The 13,879-nt window shown below is 40.3% G+C and overlaps 1 protein-coding gene across 2 annotated transcripts in view; it reads left to right on the top strand.

The window, feature by feature from the left end:
* UNC13B (unc-13 homolog B) overlaps positions 1–13,879 on the top strand; it is a 223,462-nt gene that overhangs the window by 53,844 nt on the left and 155,739 nt on the right. For both annotated transcript variants that reach the window (XM_062017878.1, XM_062017877.1), the window contains exon 8: positions 10,615–10,837. In XM_062017878.1, the coding sequence (XP_061873862.1) occupies positions 10,615–10,837 (223 nt within the window). The remainder of the gene's footprint in view (positions 1–10,614; positions 10,838–13,879) is intronic.

The raw sequence follows: 13,879 nt of genomic DNA, 5'->3' as shown, positions 1-13,879 counted from the left end.
TCAGCTAACTGTAGGAACTTAGATATGCTCTACAAAATGTGTTAACAAGAATGTTGTAGCTTCCAAAGCACCAGGCTGCTGGCATGGCTTGGTCCTTAATTGGAGGATTATAGGAAACCTCATTTTTTGAGTACTGAAACTTAGGAATACAAAATAATGTGATAACCAAGGCATTTAAGAGCACGTGGAGTGACTAGTCTATATCCTCAATTCCAGTGTTAGTGTCTGTTGCTGTATGTTTCTAGGATTACAGCTTTACATTTTTGTTCTGTCTGGACTTCTTTGTGCTTTCAATTCAAGTTTGAACAGGCTTGAATTTGTTCCCAAAGGCGATCTGGAAGGGATTTTTTTCTATAACAAATTGAGGTTACTTTATTATGAAGCAGAGAAAACAACTTGAAAAGGCTGAAAAGAAATTCTGTTTTCATTAACCTTCAGAATATCAAGATTGTCATCCTGGGTCTTCTGTGATTATGCTGAAGGACTGAGATATATACTGTTAGTTCCTGAATCTTAAATGAAGCAGCATATGTGCTGAATCTTTAATAAATTCATTTTTTACCCCAAATGTTAGATGCTGAAGTGAAGTGGGTGTTAGTAAAAACAAACAAAAGTGGAGTTTTGAGATTCTGGATGAAAATCACTTATTCTCTGTTATCACATCTCTTTCTCTTTGCTTCTGCAGTGTTGCCTTACCAGTTAGTCTCTATTTGTAGTGTGCCCTGGTTAGCCAAGACCTAACTTCACAATGTGAGAAAACCGACAGGGTAAGGAGCTGATATCTAAAGGCAACTGCTCTTTTCTGGACCCTGGCCTGCTTAGCATCAGCTGCTATTTGTCTTGGGCATATTATTTCTTCTGGTTGTCTCCCCTTCTCATCTCTCTGTTGCATGTGTTGTACTTCTATTTTCTTTGGCAGATTGTCTGCATGTTCCCCTTTCTCCACTCCTTTTCACCCAAAAACTGCTCAGCCTCTGTCAAAGGTGATCTTTAGGCAGTTTAATGATTTTTATTTTTTCAAAAACCACGCCTGAGATGATAGCCCTGTAATCAAGGTTATGTAAACGCTGCATATTGGATCCTGACAAGCTTATGATATGTCTGGTTACATCTTCGTCTTGCCACCATGTCTGGCTCAGCTGCATTGTCCAAGTGGTGGCTTGTTAGACTTGCTACTCTGGACCAGAGGAGGGGCAGTTGTCATGTCTCAGACTGTGGTCTGCTGGTGATCAACTGTGTGGATTTCAGGTTTTCTCATTTCTTAAGTTCTGTAAACAAGAAAAAAGGATTTGATATTCCTGTAGACAGGAGCGGAATAACCCTTTTATACTCCATGGAAACTACATGTGTTCAGTATTATATCAGTTTAATATGTGGTTCTTTCTACGTCAACCTGGTAAAAAATATAACTGAGCGTGTTCCATGCACATACGTTGTCAGGGCTGCTTCATTTTTTGATCAAACAAACATATGTGCTACGTTTTTTTTCTCTAGCTATTCCTTTAGTAGCTGGATAGAGTGGCTTACCTTTGAATCTCTACAACATAACATGAGTGCCACTTAAGCTTGAGCTATGGCTGTGCCTGTACAAAGCACCGCATGTATGTGTGAGAGCCTAGAGTCCAGGGACCCTGAAGTATTGCAGTGATTATGAGGAACTGCATTTCTTTGTTAATCTTTTATGTCTGAGAAGCAAGGAGCAATGTCGTTGTAGCTCTGACGCACCATTATTTCACAGATGGGAAGAAACGGTTAAACCCTGTTTTTTTTTTTCCTTGGAGTAGTCCACATCTTTGCCTATTTTTCTATTTCCTACTCACTTTTTCTTCCCTTCTAGAATGGAAATAGCAACAGAGCCCATCTGTAGTACATGTGCATTGGGACTAAACTTTTGGGAAGCCAAGTTACTCACCAGGACCAGTTATTGCTTATTTAAGTACTAGTCTAGTGGTGGTTTTTTTAGGGAAAAGATGTTTTTTTAAGAACTGTTTTGAGCAATTTTAGCTAAAAACAAGAACTAGCCCATTCTGACTCAGCAAGTTTTGTTAAGTGTCATGGTTTTTCCCAGCCACAAGTGTCTTGCTTGTTGCCCCCCATCCACCCCCACCCTCATTAGGATGACAGAGGCCCCAGCGAGATGAGAGGAAAAGAGATACCCAAGGATGTTGTGGATGGAGACAAGGGCAGGGAGGGCTCGCTGTTAATTACGGTTCTGGGCAAAACAGACTCCAGTACTCAACTTAGAGAGGGAAGTAGGAAATTTATTCCACTACCTACAAGAAGCAGAACAGAACAAAAAGCAAAAGAGAGCAGGATGATGAGAACATTACATCCAGCACTTTAAGATCTCCCTCCCCCATTCCTCCTTTCTTTCTGTGCCCAGCTCACTGCTCCTGATATCTCTGCCTCCTCCCCGCTCATGGGGGACAGGGACTGGGAGATGTGGTCAGTCTCTCACAAATGGGCTCTGCTGTTTCTCTCTGCTCAGATGAGGACAACTCCTGGCATTCTTCCCTGCTCCAGTGCAGAGTCCCTTCCAGGGGACACAGTCTTTCACGAACCTCTCTGGTGTGAGTTCTTCCCAGCAGCTCTGGCTTCTGGCGATACAGGGTCCCTCACACGGGATGCAGTCTTTAGTGAATATCTCTGGCGTGGATTCTACCCACAGTTGAAGCTTCTGCAGATACAGGGTCCCTCCCTTGGGACACGACCTCTTCTGAGCATAATTTTAATGAACTTCTTTGGCTTGAGTTCTTCCCCACATTTACAGCTTCTGTGAATATGGGGTCCCTCACATGGCACACAGCCTCCTCTGGCCATAGTCACCATAGTCACTGCCCCTGACACGGGGTCTTTACTGAAGAGAATCACTGCCCCTGATGTGGGGTCTTTAGCAAAATGAGTAACTGCCCCTGATGCAGGGTCTTTAATGAAGTGAGTCACTGCCCCTGGTGTGGGGCCTTTAACAAAATGCAAACAAATCTGTGCTTCACCAGTCCACTTCATAGAATGCAGGGGAGTCTCTGCTCCAGCACACCTACTCCACTCTTCTCTCACTGACCTTGGAGTCTGCATGATTGCTTCTCTCTCTCTTCCCACTTACTAGCTGGAAAAGAAGGGACAGAAGAAGGAATAAACAGGAAGAACCGCCCTCTTCCAGCTTCTTCTTAAAAAGTGATCAAAAAATTGACTCAGCCCCAGCTGTGGGTCTGGCTCAGAGCTAGGAAGAGTTTTGAGCAACTTCTCTTTTGAGCCCCATCTTCATTACCAGAAACAGCTGTCATGTCAAATCATGACATTAAGGAGGGCAGGGGAAGGGGTTTGTTGAACTTCTGAGCCATCTCCTTTCTGGAAAGTGTACCTGACTGGTAGCTAGAGGTAAGGCTGGTAGCCATGACAGAAAGATTTCATTTATTCTGTGCCTACCTGTGAAGGATTTGTTTATTGCCTGCTTCACTTTGACACTCCTGTAAATGTTACTTTTAAAATATTTTTTTACATACCATCTTCTAGAAATTCTGGTTCTGAAGGTTTCTTGAAGTTGCAAGTTGTGTGCATGCTTCCAAGGTGCTTTGATGATTGTATGTTGTAGTTTGCCTGTGTCATATGGAGTGTAATCTTGTGGTGACAACATAGATATTGATAAGTAATAACTTGCCTGTTGTACCAACTTGCAGTGAATTAGCATGAGTTCATTGTCACCTTTAAGACTGAGAGATTTGCTTACTGTTGTAGAATTAACTTGTGACTGTTTGCATCTTTAAGATACCCTGAGAGCTCTTAAGTTTTTTTGCCAGTGTGTACATTGAGCTAAGGAAGTGTCTTCATTTAACTGTAGTTTAAATGTACACACTTTTTCACATGATTATTACTGATGTGCTTTCACCACTGGCTTAATTTTATTTTGGAGAGAGAGTAGAAATGGAACCATGAAGCACCTTCTGCCATTTGACTTGTGCAGTTAGCCTACGATCACATCCTAGAATCAGATACTGCTCTTAACTGGTTTCTGGGATATTCTAATCCTGATAATGTGTGTACTAGGAAATAACTCTGTTTCACTGCTCTTGCTAAGTAGTGTGTTGGTAAGTGTTTGGTCTACTTGTGGTAATAAATACATGATTGCTTACTAATTCTCAGAGTTTATAGTAATCTTCAGAATGTCTTGTAAACAAACTGGACAGTGGAGAGTAAGCCTCAAAACAAATGTAGTGTTATATTTATAAAGAAAAAAAAAAATCTCTTACATTTTTAAGCTTGCAATCTATAAGGCATTTTAAGTACATGAAAAGTATGCTTGTGGTTTGTTTTTCTAAGTTTTCTTTTTCCGTTCCTATTCTCTTCTGCCATTTGTGTTACATGCAGGCAACTGGAGTTATTTCGGATGGGGAGAGCAGCTGAGTACGTAACAGTTTGTTTTCTTGCAAGTTTTATGCTCCTATACCATTGTAGCATGCTCCAGTATGGCAAAAGTGGAAATATTCATGCATATAGAAAATGTGTTCCGTTGTATTTTCTTTCACATTCACTGAATCTTCATATTTGAGTGAATGGATGGCTGTTCATTTTTTCACTGTTTAGCTTTGTTTTGACTGTGTTTAAAATGAGTTGCTTGTGCCTTCTATAGTAATTTGAGGATGACAGAATTGGACTATTGTTATTTTCCTGTAAGACTGACTCTGATTTTCTGCTTGGCTGCATCTTTTGTGTTGGTCTTTATACCTCTGTAAGCCCAATTCAGTGTTTGGAGCAAGTCAAGCAACTGAAAAACACAGGGGAATCTGTAGTAATTGTTTTACTAAGATGTGAAGTTATGCCAAACTACAAAGTTATGCCAAAGTTCCTGAAACTACAAATAGGAGTAAATAGGAAAGCAGAAATGACCAGTACACACCAGCATGACAAAAGGGTTTGTAGGTATTGTAGCATGTTCGAGCTCAATGAGGCAGTATCACGACAAAGGTGCTAGGGCCTTGTTTTAAGTAGTGGTTAGCAGCCTTGGACAGATAATACTCAGATAGCACAGCTCACTATGATCTGTAGAGCTATTACCTGCACCTGAAGACTGGTGTGGTGACTTTTGCAGAAGCTGCAGGGTTTTTGTTACTTTTCCAGAAAATGCACATGAAGCATCTTCACTTTCTGTGTAAGTACAGGCAAAGCTTCTGTTCCAGGTACAGTGCATGGCTTCTGCTGTCTGTAGGACCTGTAAAGATTGACCCATCTGTCTTAAAACAGAGATGTCTGTCTTTTCCCTATGTGTGATGGGTCTTGCTAAGGGGCGCATGCAAGGAGTGGTCACTGTGACCACTCCCAGTAGGGAAGATATTCTGTCTTTTTTTTTGACTTAATGGAATTTGCAACTTATTGCAACCAAGTAACTCAGGTGTAATGTTCACGTAATTTTAGGCTGCATTTCCCACATGGACCTGTTCTACATTTTAGAAGACTTCTGCCAGTTTCTTCTCAATTTCTTCTCCCACATGTTGTGTCCTCCTTGATCTTCTGTCTTTCATCAAACCGTAACTTCTTTGAACGTTAGCAGTGTTGACCAACTTCTTCATGCTGTCACGTTGTATGTCCCAATTGTTTGAGGTTACTCTCAGAGGTGTGATAGCATAACCGAGAATTATCTAAACTTCCATATACTAGTAAAACAGAGATTAGTGTCTTAAATAGCTTTTTCCCCCCAATTTCGTGCCTTAGAATGGAAATGAGGTGCTTAGGCATTGGTCAGAGATTTAGGAGGGCTGTGCAGCAGGTAATTCTCCTGAGTGTAGATATATGGTTTTTTTTTTAATAAGGTACTTATATTCATGTAGGTCCCTCCCTCTATTTGATCCTTCCTGTGCTGTCCTCTTAGGAATCACGTTAGCAACCTTATAGGTGGGCTTGGACCGGTGTTGATGATGTTTCCAGGTGAACTCCAACAGCTTAACAATGTAATGAAAAATATACTTCTATTTGCAAATTTCCAACAGCAGCTGAGAAGCAAGCAGCATGATGGTAGCAGGAAGTATTTTTCCTGGTGAGAACTTCTTGCGATAGGAGCACTGTAGCCCAGGGCTTTAGTAGTTGGGCAAAGTGTGCTTTAGAAAAGAGACGTCTTGTGTTACTGACAAGGTTTCATTTTAGGAGAGGATAGAGAAGTAGGGTGAATGTGCAAAGCAGTCTTTGCACTTAAGACTGTTAGTCTGGTTCTTGACTACTGAGTGTTTCATGAGCAGTAAGTATTTTCAAGTGGGAAAATCAAGGTTATGAAAGCTCATAAATTGAAGACTGAATATTGCTAACTTGCTGTCTTGAAATTATGCAAATTCCTAATGTATTTTTAAGTGACGAGGGCAACAGGATGGACTAATGACTTGCAATGTAGCACTTAACTTCACAAAACCTGTGAATTTTTATCATGAAGTGCTATAGAAGTGCCTCAAAAAATGGCCTTGTTTCCCCCTGAGATGGCTTTTTTTCCCTTCCTTGTTTCTTCAGTAGTCCTCTTTCAACTAGTATGCTTTTTGATTATAAGATTTTGAAAAGTGTACAACTGGTAGAAGTGACCAATGGTTCAGCAGACAATGAACACTGTGGTCTGAGACTTAAGGAAAGACATTGTTGACAGCAATTGTAGAGAGCAATTTAAATGGATGAAGGGTGAAGAAGGCAGATGGCAAAGGCACTGGTGCAGGTCTGGCAGGGATCTCATCTGGACTTGAACTGGAAGTCATTCCCTCAATTAGTACACTTTCTTCTACCATTATAAAAATAGACAAAATCTATGAAAAGCTTGATGACTTGTTTTGGAGAAATATTGAAGATTTTGAGATACAAAGCCTTACATGTGCTTCCTTTTTCCCCCGTGCCTGAGTTGGGATACACTTAATGTTTTTGTCCCATGTTTTTATCCTCTGTAGAGGATAACTCAGCCCAGAAACTGGACCTTAGCTCCTGTTGGCTGATGACACATCACTGCTAGAAAAGCAGGAAGCAATTTCAACTGAATGCAACCTTTTGAAAGGAGCTCCTGCTGTGCATTGGGACCTGAGAACAACAAAAACGCTTCTGAAAGTGCATTCATCCAGCCACCTGTAATAATGTTGCTGTTAGCTTTCCTTCCTGTCCTGAAGCTTGATGTAAAGAAAGTTCCCAGAGGTTAAATGTGACTAGTAAAGCTGGTGTGGCAGGGCTCTGCAAAGTGGTTTTGAGGTCAGCGTACTAAAAGCTGTGTGTGTTCTGCCCTGGAGCAGTGGTGTAATAACTTATGGATGCAGGAGTGGGGAAGAATAACAAGGTTTCCAGGATGCAATTTGTTTCAGGGAAGCTATCTCCTTTATTGATTTTTCCCACTCTGTAAGATCCTATTGTGTGATGTGACTGTCCAGTGGGTTTTCTTCTTATGCTGCCTATATGCATGAATATTCAGTTATTAAATATGAACACCATGCTTCTGGCCTGCCCCTTCAGCCTTAATCCCACTCTCTATATGGTGAGTCCAGCAACAAAGAAACATTTTTCATCCCTTGAGAGTTTTTTGGTATATGTGAAGTTTCTTAAACTGGAATAAAATGGTTACTGACTTTTTATGTTTGTTGTTATGTGTCTTATTATTAACTGACTGATCTTCACAGGCTGAGGCTGAGCTACAGCTTCCTGTATGGAAGTCTTAGTATATGATTTGTCTCAGGAAGATAGTGCTTGAATATGCTACACTGTGTGTGTTGTGAGGGCTGTTTTGCTGAAACATGGGCTGCAATGCCTGACCCCTCCTTTTGAAAGGATGCTACATCTCCAAAGCTGCTTCTGCGAGTTCTTGCCAGTCTCTTGCTTAAAAGGTGTCAACTGTTTTAACAAATGCGATCCATCACCATGTGCAGGCATTTCACAGCATTCTTTCTTACAAAGGTAATGTGTGTTATAAGCTACATATGGGCCAGGTTTTGGTGCTTTTTATCAGGCTGAGCAAATGTCTTTATTTGTGAACACTTCTGTTAAATAAAGTAAGATTGCTCATAGGGTAGGTGCAATTCAGCATGAATAAGAGTATCTGGAGTTGGCCCTTATTTATGAGTCAGATGAGTCTTTGTGCCTGAAACTAACATCTATGGATGCTGTAGATGCATAGCAAATATATCAGAGAAAAAAAAGCATTCCTGCCTCAGCTTCTTGGTAGCTGGCACCTTGTATCCTTTAAAAATGTCATTGGAGAGGCATTCTTTTGTCATGACCTCTAAGAGACTTCCTCATACTAAACACCAGTAAGAACTGAGAGAAATTCTGGTGCCACCTTTTGTAAACATACACGCTGTGAATGTTTGATTGACATTAACCCCATCTATTTTTAGATGTTTGAGAGATACTGTGGTTCACATGGAAAATCTTAATTTGATAGTTCAGAGGTGAGACGTGGTGACTGGTTAACAAATCCAGATAGTGCTTCTGCAACATTCTGATCAGGGAATTCAGAAATCTGTAGGCCTATTGGCTGGGCAGAGTTGCTGACCCAGAGAAGCTATGCCTTGCTTCCTGGTAACCATACCTATGTTAATCTTTGTATGTCGTGTTTATTAAGTTTAGCTCAGTATTAGTAAGTTGCTGGATTCACTGTTTTGTTGGGTTTTTTTAACCCAGCTAATTGTACTGATTTGTACTTGTTATTATACTGTTGTAGTAAGATAAATTGTTTATCCCTAAAGCTGTTGGTCTGCTCTTTTACTAGATCTTAAACCTGTAACTCAGTTGGTCTGCCTTAAGACCCTACAAGTGTTTATAATAATTATACAGCCACAGCTGGAAGAAATTTGCATTGTACCAAGGTTATTTAGGCTTTGCTTTAAATGAGAGTTATATGTGATAGGAAGAAATTAGTCAAGCAGCAAGGTGAGGCATTAGAAAGCTCTTTGAAACAGCATTCCTATCGCAATAAAAGTAGTTGTTGTGCATTAAATGGTAATAGCTCGAGTGTTCAGCAATGACATTGCTCAGCTGAGTAATATCTCATTTTCCTTCTGAGGATGGTGTGGGCCTTGTGATCAGGAGATTTGGCACTTGTGCTACACAAAAAATGATTTGATATGCCAATCTTGAGTGTTTCTTGTAAGCACTGAACTGTTACAAAATTGATGGACAATGTGCTTTGAATAAAACTGAATATGGCAGTACATGATTGCTGTTCATTTCTGTGCAACTAACTGGAGACTGGCAAGGACTCTGCGGCATTTCAACTACTAAACGCAGGAAGCTTTACCTTCATTTCTGATGTGGACAATCAAATTGAATTGATTGTACTTGAGAGTAGAGCCAGGCTTTTTCAAGTGGTTTATATTTTGCAGACATGTTTTCTGCTGGGGTTGTTTTCTACTTTTCCATCCACTTCAGGACACTAAGCTTTCTCAGTTGGGAGGGACCTGAAAAGATCACTAGGTATGATTTATTCCTTGGATTAAAACCATGGAAATTTAATTGGAGGTGTGGGAAACAGCAATGGAAGAAAGAAATTTTCCTTGATGCTGCATTCCATCTGCTTGGAATTTCAGCAATTAAATTCTGGTGTTTTTAAGATTCTGGCATGAAAAGAGCACTTTCACTTTATCATTCAGGCTCCCTGTGAATGGCTATGTAGGACACATACAATTGAATAACTTACCAGAGGGGGCTTTAATTTGATTGTCCTTTCTAGACAGGCTTTGGTTGTGGAGAAAATGGATAGTGACTGATCCTTCTTTGCGTTTATTTTAAGCATGTTCATGGTGCTCTCCACGGCTGTATGGCATATATTTCACTTGAAGCTTGCAAAGATAACCTTGCATCCTGCACAGCCAAACACAGCCATACACCAATATTGTATTTTTGATACCTTTCCTCACTATAACTCTGTGTTTTATTTTTCTGAAGGGTTAGCAAGCAGAGATGTTTCTGCAGGGAGAGGGAAGGAGCTTTTTCCTTTGTGAAGGTTATCATTAGAGTTGAATACTAAACTTAGCTAACGTACCTGTGTGTGTTAAGTGTAGCAATTTTCCCCTATGAGGAGTAGTACAATTGTTTATGAGGAGAGCTGCTCGCCCAGTTCTTCTGACTTTCCTACTGAGTACTTTTCATTAGTTTTTCCCAACTTAAACTAATACTTTTAGCAAAAATAATAATAAAAAGGCATTAAACCAGAAAAATCCAGAACTTTTGATTATTGGTTAAGGATACTCAAAGAAGAGTTAGTATTATGGCTTAGAGGTTAAAAAGTTTCCAGGAAAGAGCTCCTTTCTGTAAATGAATGCTTGTTGTTGGACTTTTTACACAACATGTAAATGTTCATTTTGGCAACAGCAAGGAACCTGAAATTTTGAGTGTTGGTTGTTTTGTTTCTTGTTTATTTGTTTGTTTTTAATAAAGATGTCTTAATCATTAGGAGTGACTGAAAAGACTTAAACTGCTATGATGGGAAGTGGGAAAGGAGAGTATGGAACTGATCACTGGAGTTCCTTGGTACATACTTGAGGTTATAACCAGCTGATACATCCATAACAGAAATAGCTCTTTTTGTCATTCTTTAAAAAACAAATGGGCTTCACTGTCTGAGCAAGGCAACTAGAGAGAGCTCTACCCTTAGCTGCTTTTGTTTCTTAGCCTTTGAAGATGCTGACAGTGCTGTGGATGATAGAGACAGTGACTACCGCAGTGAGACAAGTAGCAGCATTCCTCCTCCGTACCACACGACTGCGCAGCCCAATGCCTCCGTGCACCAGTTCACTGTGCCATCACGCCTGCAGCAGCAAGGGGTCTCACGGGAACCTGGTGCTGACTCTCTACAAAATTATGATCTGGATTATCGAGACCATGTGGCCATCAGGTGGGTGCTGTCTTCTTGGTAGCTCTTCTTTTCCTAGCAGACCCTGCCAATACAATGTCAGTGGAGGAGGGCACTCCAAGGGCTCTGAAAGGCTTCTGATAGGAAGGTGTTACATATTTTGTTAACACTGTTGACTCTTCTGTGAACATAGATCTGTCATTTAGTGAATTACCTTTGAAGACGTGCCCAGAGGTCGTTTATTCTTGGTTGTCCTTTCACCTTACTTTTTGAAGGCTGGAGCACTGGGTAACTGTTCTGGTACCATTGCATGAGTATACTTCCTAAGCCAGTGAAACATGGTCTGGCAGAGTTATCCTATTAGGAGTTTCTTGGGGCATGTTTATTTTTTATCTGGATTAGCTCCTGTTCTTCTGTTAGTTCTGGCAAAGCACCATATTCAAGAAAAAAGTCTATAACCATTTAGGTTGTTGTTTTGTTTTGATTTTTTTTATGGTATCATAGAGCACTGCTGAATAGTGTGTTTTCTCTTTTGATTTCTTTTGAGCTGTATGGAAGATGATTTACTTGCTCTAAACTAGCTTTTCACCATGAATTGGTAGTTTTGCAACTGCTTTTTTTCTTCTTTAAGTATTAAACATTACAGCATTAAGTTTGTAGGATCAATGTCTGTGAACTAGAGCTGGTTGCAAAGGGAACAGTACAAACTTTACAAAACCATTCTTTAAAATAAAGGATCAGTTATGGGGAAAGCAGAAGAACTTGAACAGTGCTGGCCAGCTTGGCAAGAATGAGTGCGTAGAATAGGCCAGGCTGCTGCTTCTGCCTTCAGTGTGGAAGGAAGAGGCAGTTGCTTGTTGGCAATGCAAGTAATCTTTCATAGTTCGTTTTGCTTAGAGGCCAAGGGTATGTGAACTTTTAACTGTATCTAATGTATAAATGTGTTGTAAGACCAAAGAACATCAAGATGCAATATGAATTTTTTCTTACTTTTCTGAAGGTATTGATGTGAAAGGGTCTGGATGGGTAAAGTTTACTTGAAAACAATGAGCTTTGTAGTCTGCTCTGCTCTAAAATTACTTTTCCTCCAGGAAGGCAAGTCTTAGATGACGACTGATTCCCTCTGAGCATTCCTGTTCCCATGTGCATTTTCCACCTGCCTACCAAGATTTTCTGCTGCATGTTTAACCTTTAGACTGAGAACATACAAATAAGCTTTCCAAAGAAGCCATGTGGCATTCTCTTTCTTACCAGAAAAGTATTTCTAATGAGAGTTGGCTGAAAAGAAATATGTGGGTAGATATTAAATATTTCCGAAACACAGTTTTAACTGAGTATTACAAAACTTTTTGTCCCTGGTAGCTCTAAGTGCCATGGACCAGGCGGTAACATGATGCCAGTGTTCCTGGCTGGCTGCAATTTGTGGTTGCTAAGGAAACGACAGCTTACAGGAGGTTGTCATGGGTAGACCTAGAGGAACCAGACAAGGTTCTGCTAAAACCTGTCCTGAATGGGGCAAAAAGTTGTCTATGCCAAAATGCTTGAATTGAAACTGTCTGTGTTAAGACATGGATTTTTTTTTTCTTAGAACATTTGAGTTTTGCTGGAAAAGTCCTGATCCTCTTTATCAGCTATTACACATGATTCTGTTCCTTTGATTAAAGTGTCTGTGGTCTATTCTTCCCTTTCCTATGGATAACAAGCACTCTTTTCGTTTGTCATTGGAGTGTTTTGCTGCCAATAGATGGTTTGACTTCAGGATAGCAGACATCTTCCTCTCAGATATTTGTTTTTAAGCACTAGCTTTCTTTACCATGTTCATTTTTTGTAACCATGTGTCCTCCATGTCTCCCTGCTCTTGCTCTATTTACTTCCAAGGCGATATGATAGCATAGATTCCACTGTGAGTGCCCAAACTGACCTAGAGTCCACATCTGAGTCTAGTCAAATGACAAGCTGCAAGTGCTCAGTAGACAGCAGGCGCCCTCTAGATCTGTCTGATAGGTGGGTTAACCTCTCTGCAGCCTCTGTGCTTGTCTCCTTGCTGTTTCTACTGTGAAGTGGTCTTGTGATACATTTCAGTTGACACTTGCTCTTTGCCCTGTCTCTGCTTTTGATCTGTGATGATTTAATGGTGGACTGATCTTGTTTTCTTTTTCTACTCTCAGGTGTTGGACTTCTCGTCATTGCTTTATTTCTAGTGAAAGGAATGCTTTGTAGGATAGCAGGGGAAACACTTATTGGGGGGGGGCTCAATTAGAAAGAAAAGTAATTCTTTTTATGCCTAAATTAGACAATTGTTGGTTCAGCATTTACAGCTAATGGCTCTTGAAGCACTCATGTAACTCATTGCTTTCAACTGGGATTTGGAAGGGCTTGATACAGTCACTATGGTGGCCCTGGGAGTCTTTTCAATTTCATTAGCTTTTTAAAGAAAATTATTTCAATTACCAGCTTAAAATTGCAAGCAAGAAGTGTAGTAAGTGTTCTAAACTATGTACAACAGGGCTCATTTAAAGTAATGAGAATCTTTCCAATTAGCCTAAGTTAGCTCATACTGGTGGAAATGAAGCACTAAACCAGCAGTAGTGAAAGTGCAATGACCTATTTCTCTTTAGGGTTATCCCATTAGTACTCCATACTGGGGATGTTGCAGGCAACTCTCACAGTGAGGATGCTTGTTATTAGCAGTACCCATAAAATGCACATGTGCCCTTCACATTTTTCCTTCTCCTCCTCTGTACTTCTGTGATCAGGACACAAGTGCCCTCATGCTCCTTAGTTCTCAACAGTGAGTCATGTGAGACAAAGCTGCATTGTATCTTTCACATGAGCATCTTGATTTACTTTTTTTACATCCACTTTCTACCTGTTTATGTAGGCTGTCAGGAGCTCTTCTTGTGAAATTAGGTAAAGAAGAAGCTTTGTTGCTACTAGCCTTCAGGTTGCTGAGCGGTTGAGATAATTCTTCTAATCAAAGCCTAGATATAACTCCCAAAATCCCAAAGATCATTTACTTGGGTTTCTAGGAAGCTTCTGATTGTTTGATAGCAAAACACTAGCTGCTTTAATCCATTCTCCCAC

This window comes from Colius striatus, chromosome Z (assembly GCF_028858725.1).
Source record: "Colius striatus isolate bColStr4 chromosome Z, bColStr4.1.hap1, whole genome shotgun sequence".
NCBI classification, from domain to species: domain Eukaryota; kingdom Metazoa; phylum Chordata; class Aves; order Coliiformes; family Coliidae; genus Colius; species Colius striatus.
The sequence above is the reverse complement of the archived record's forward strand: the minus strand, read 5'-3'. Positions and strand labels throughout refer to the sequence as shown.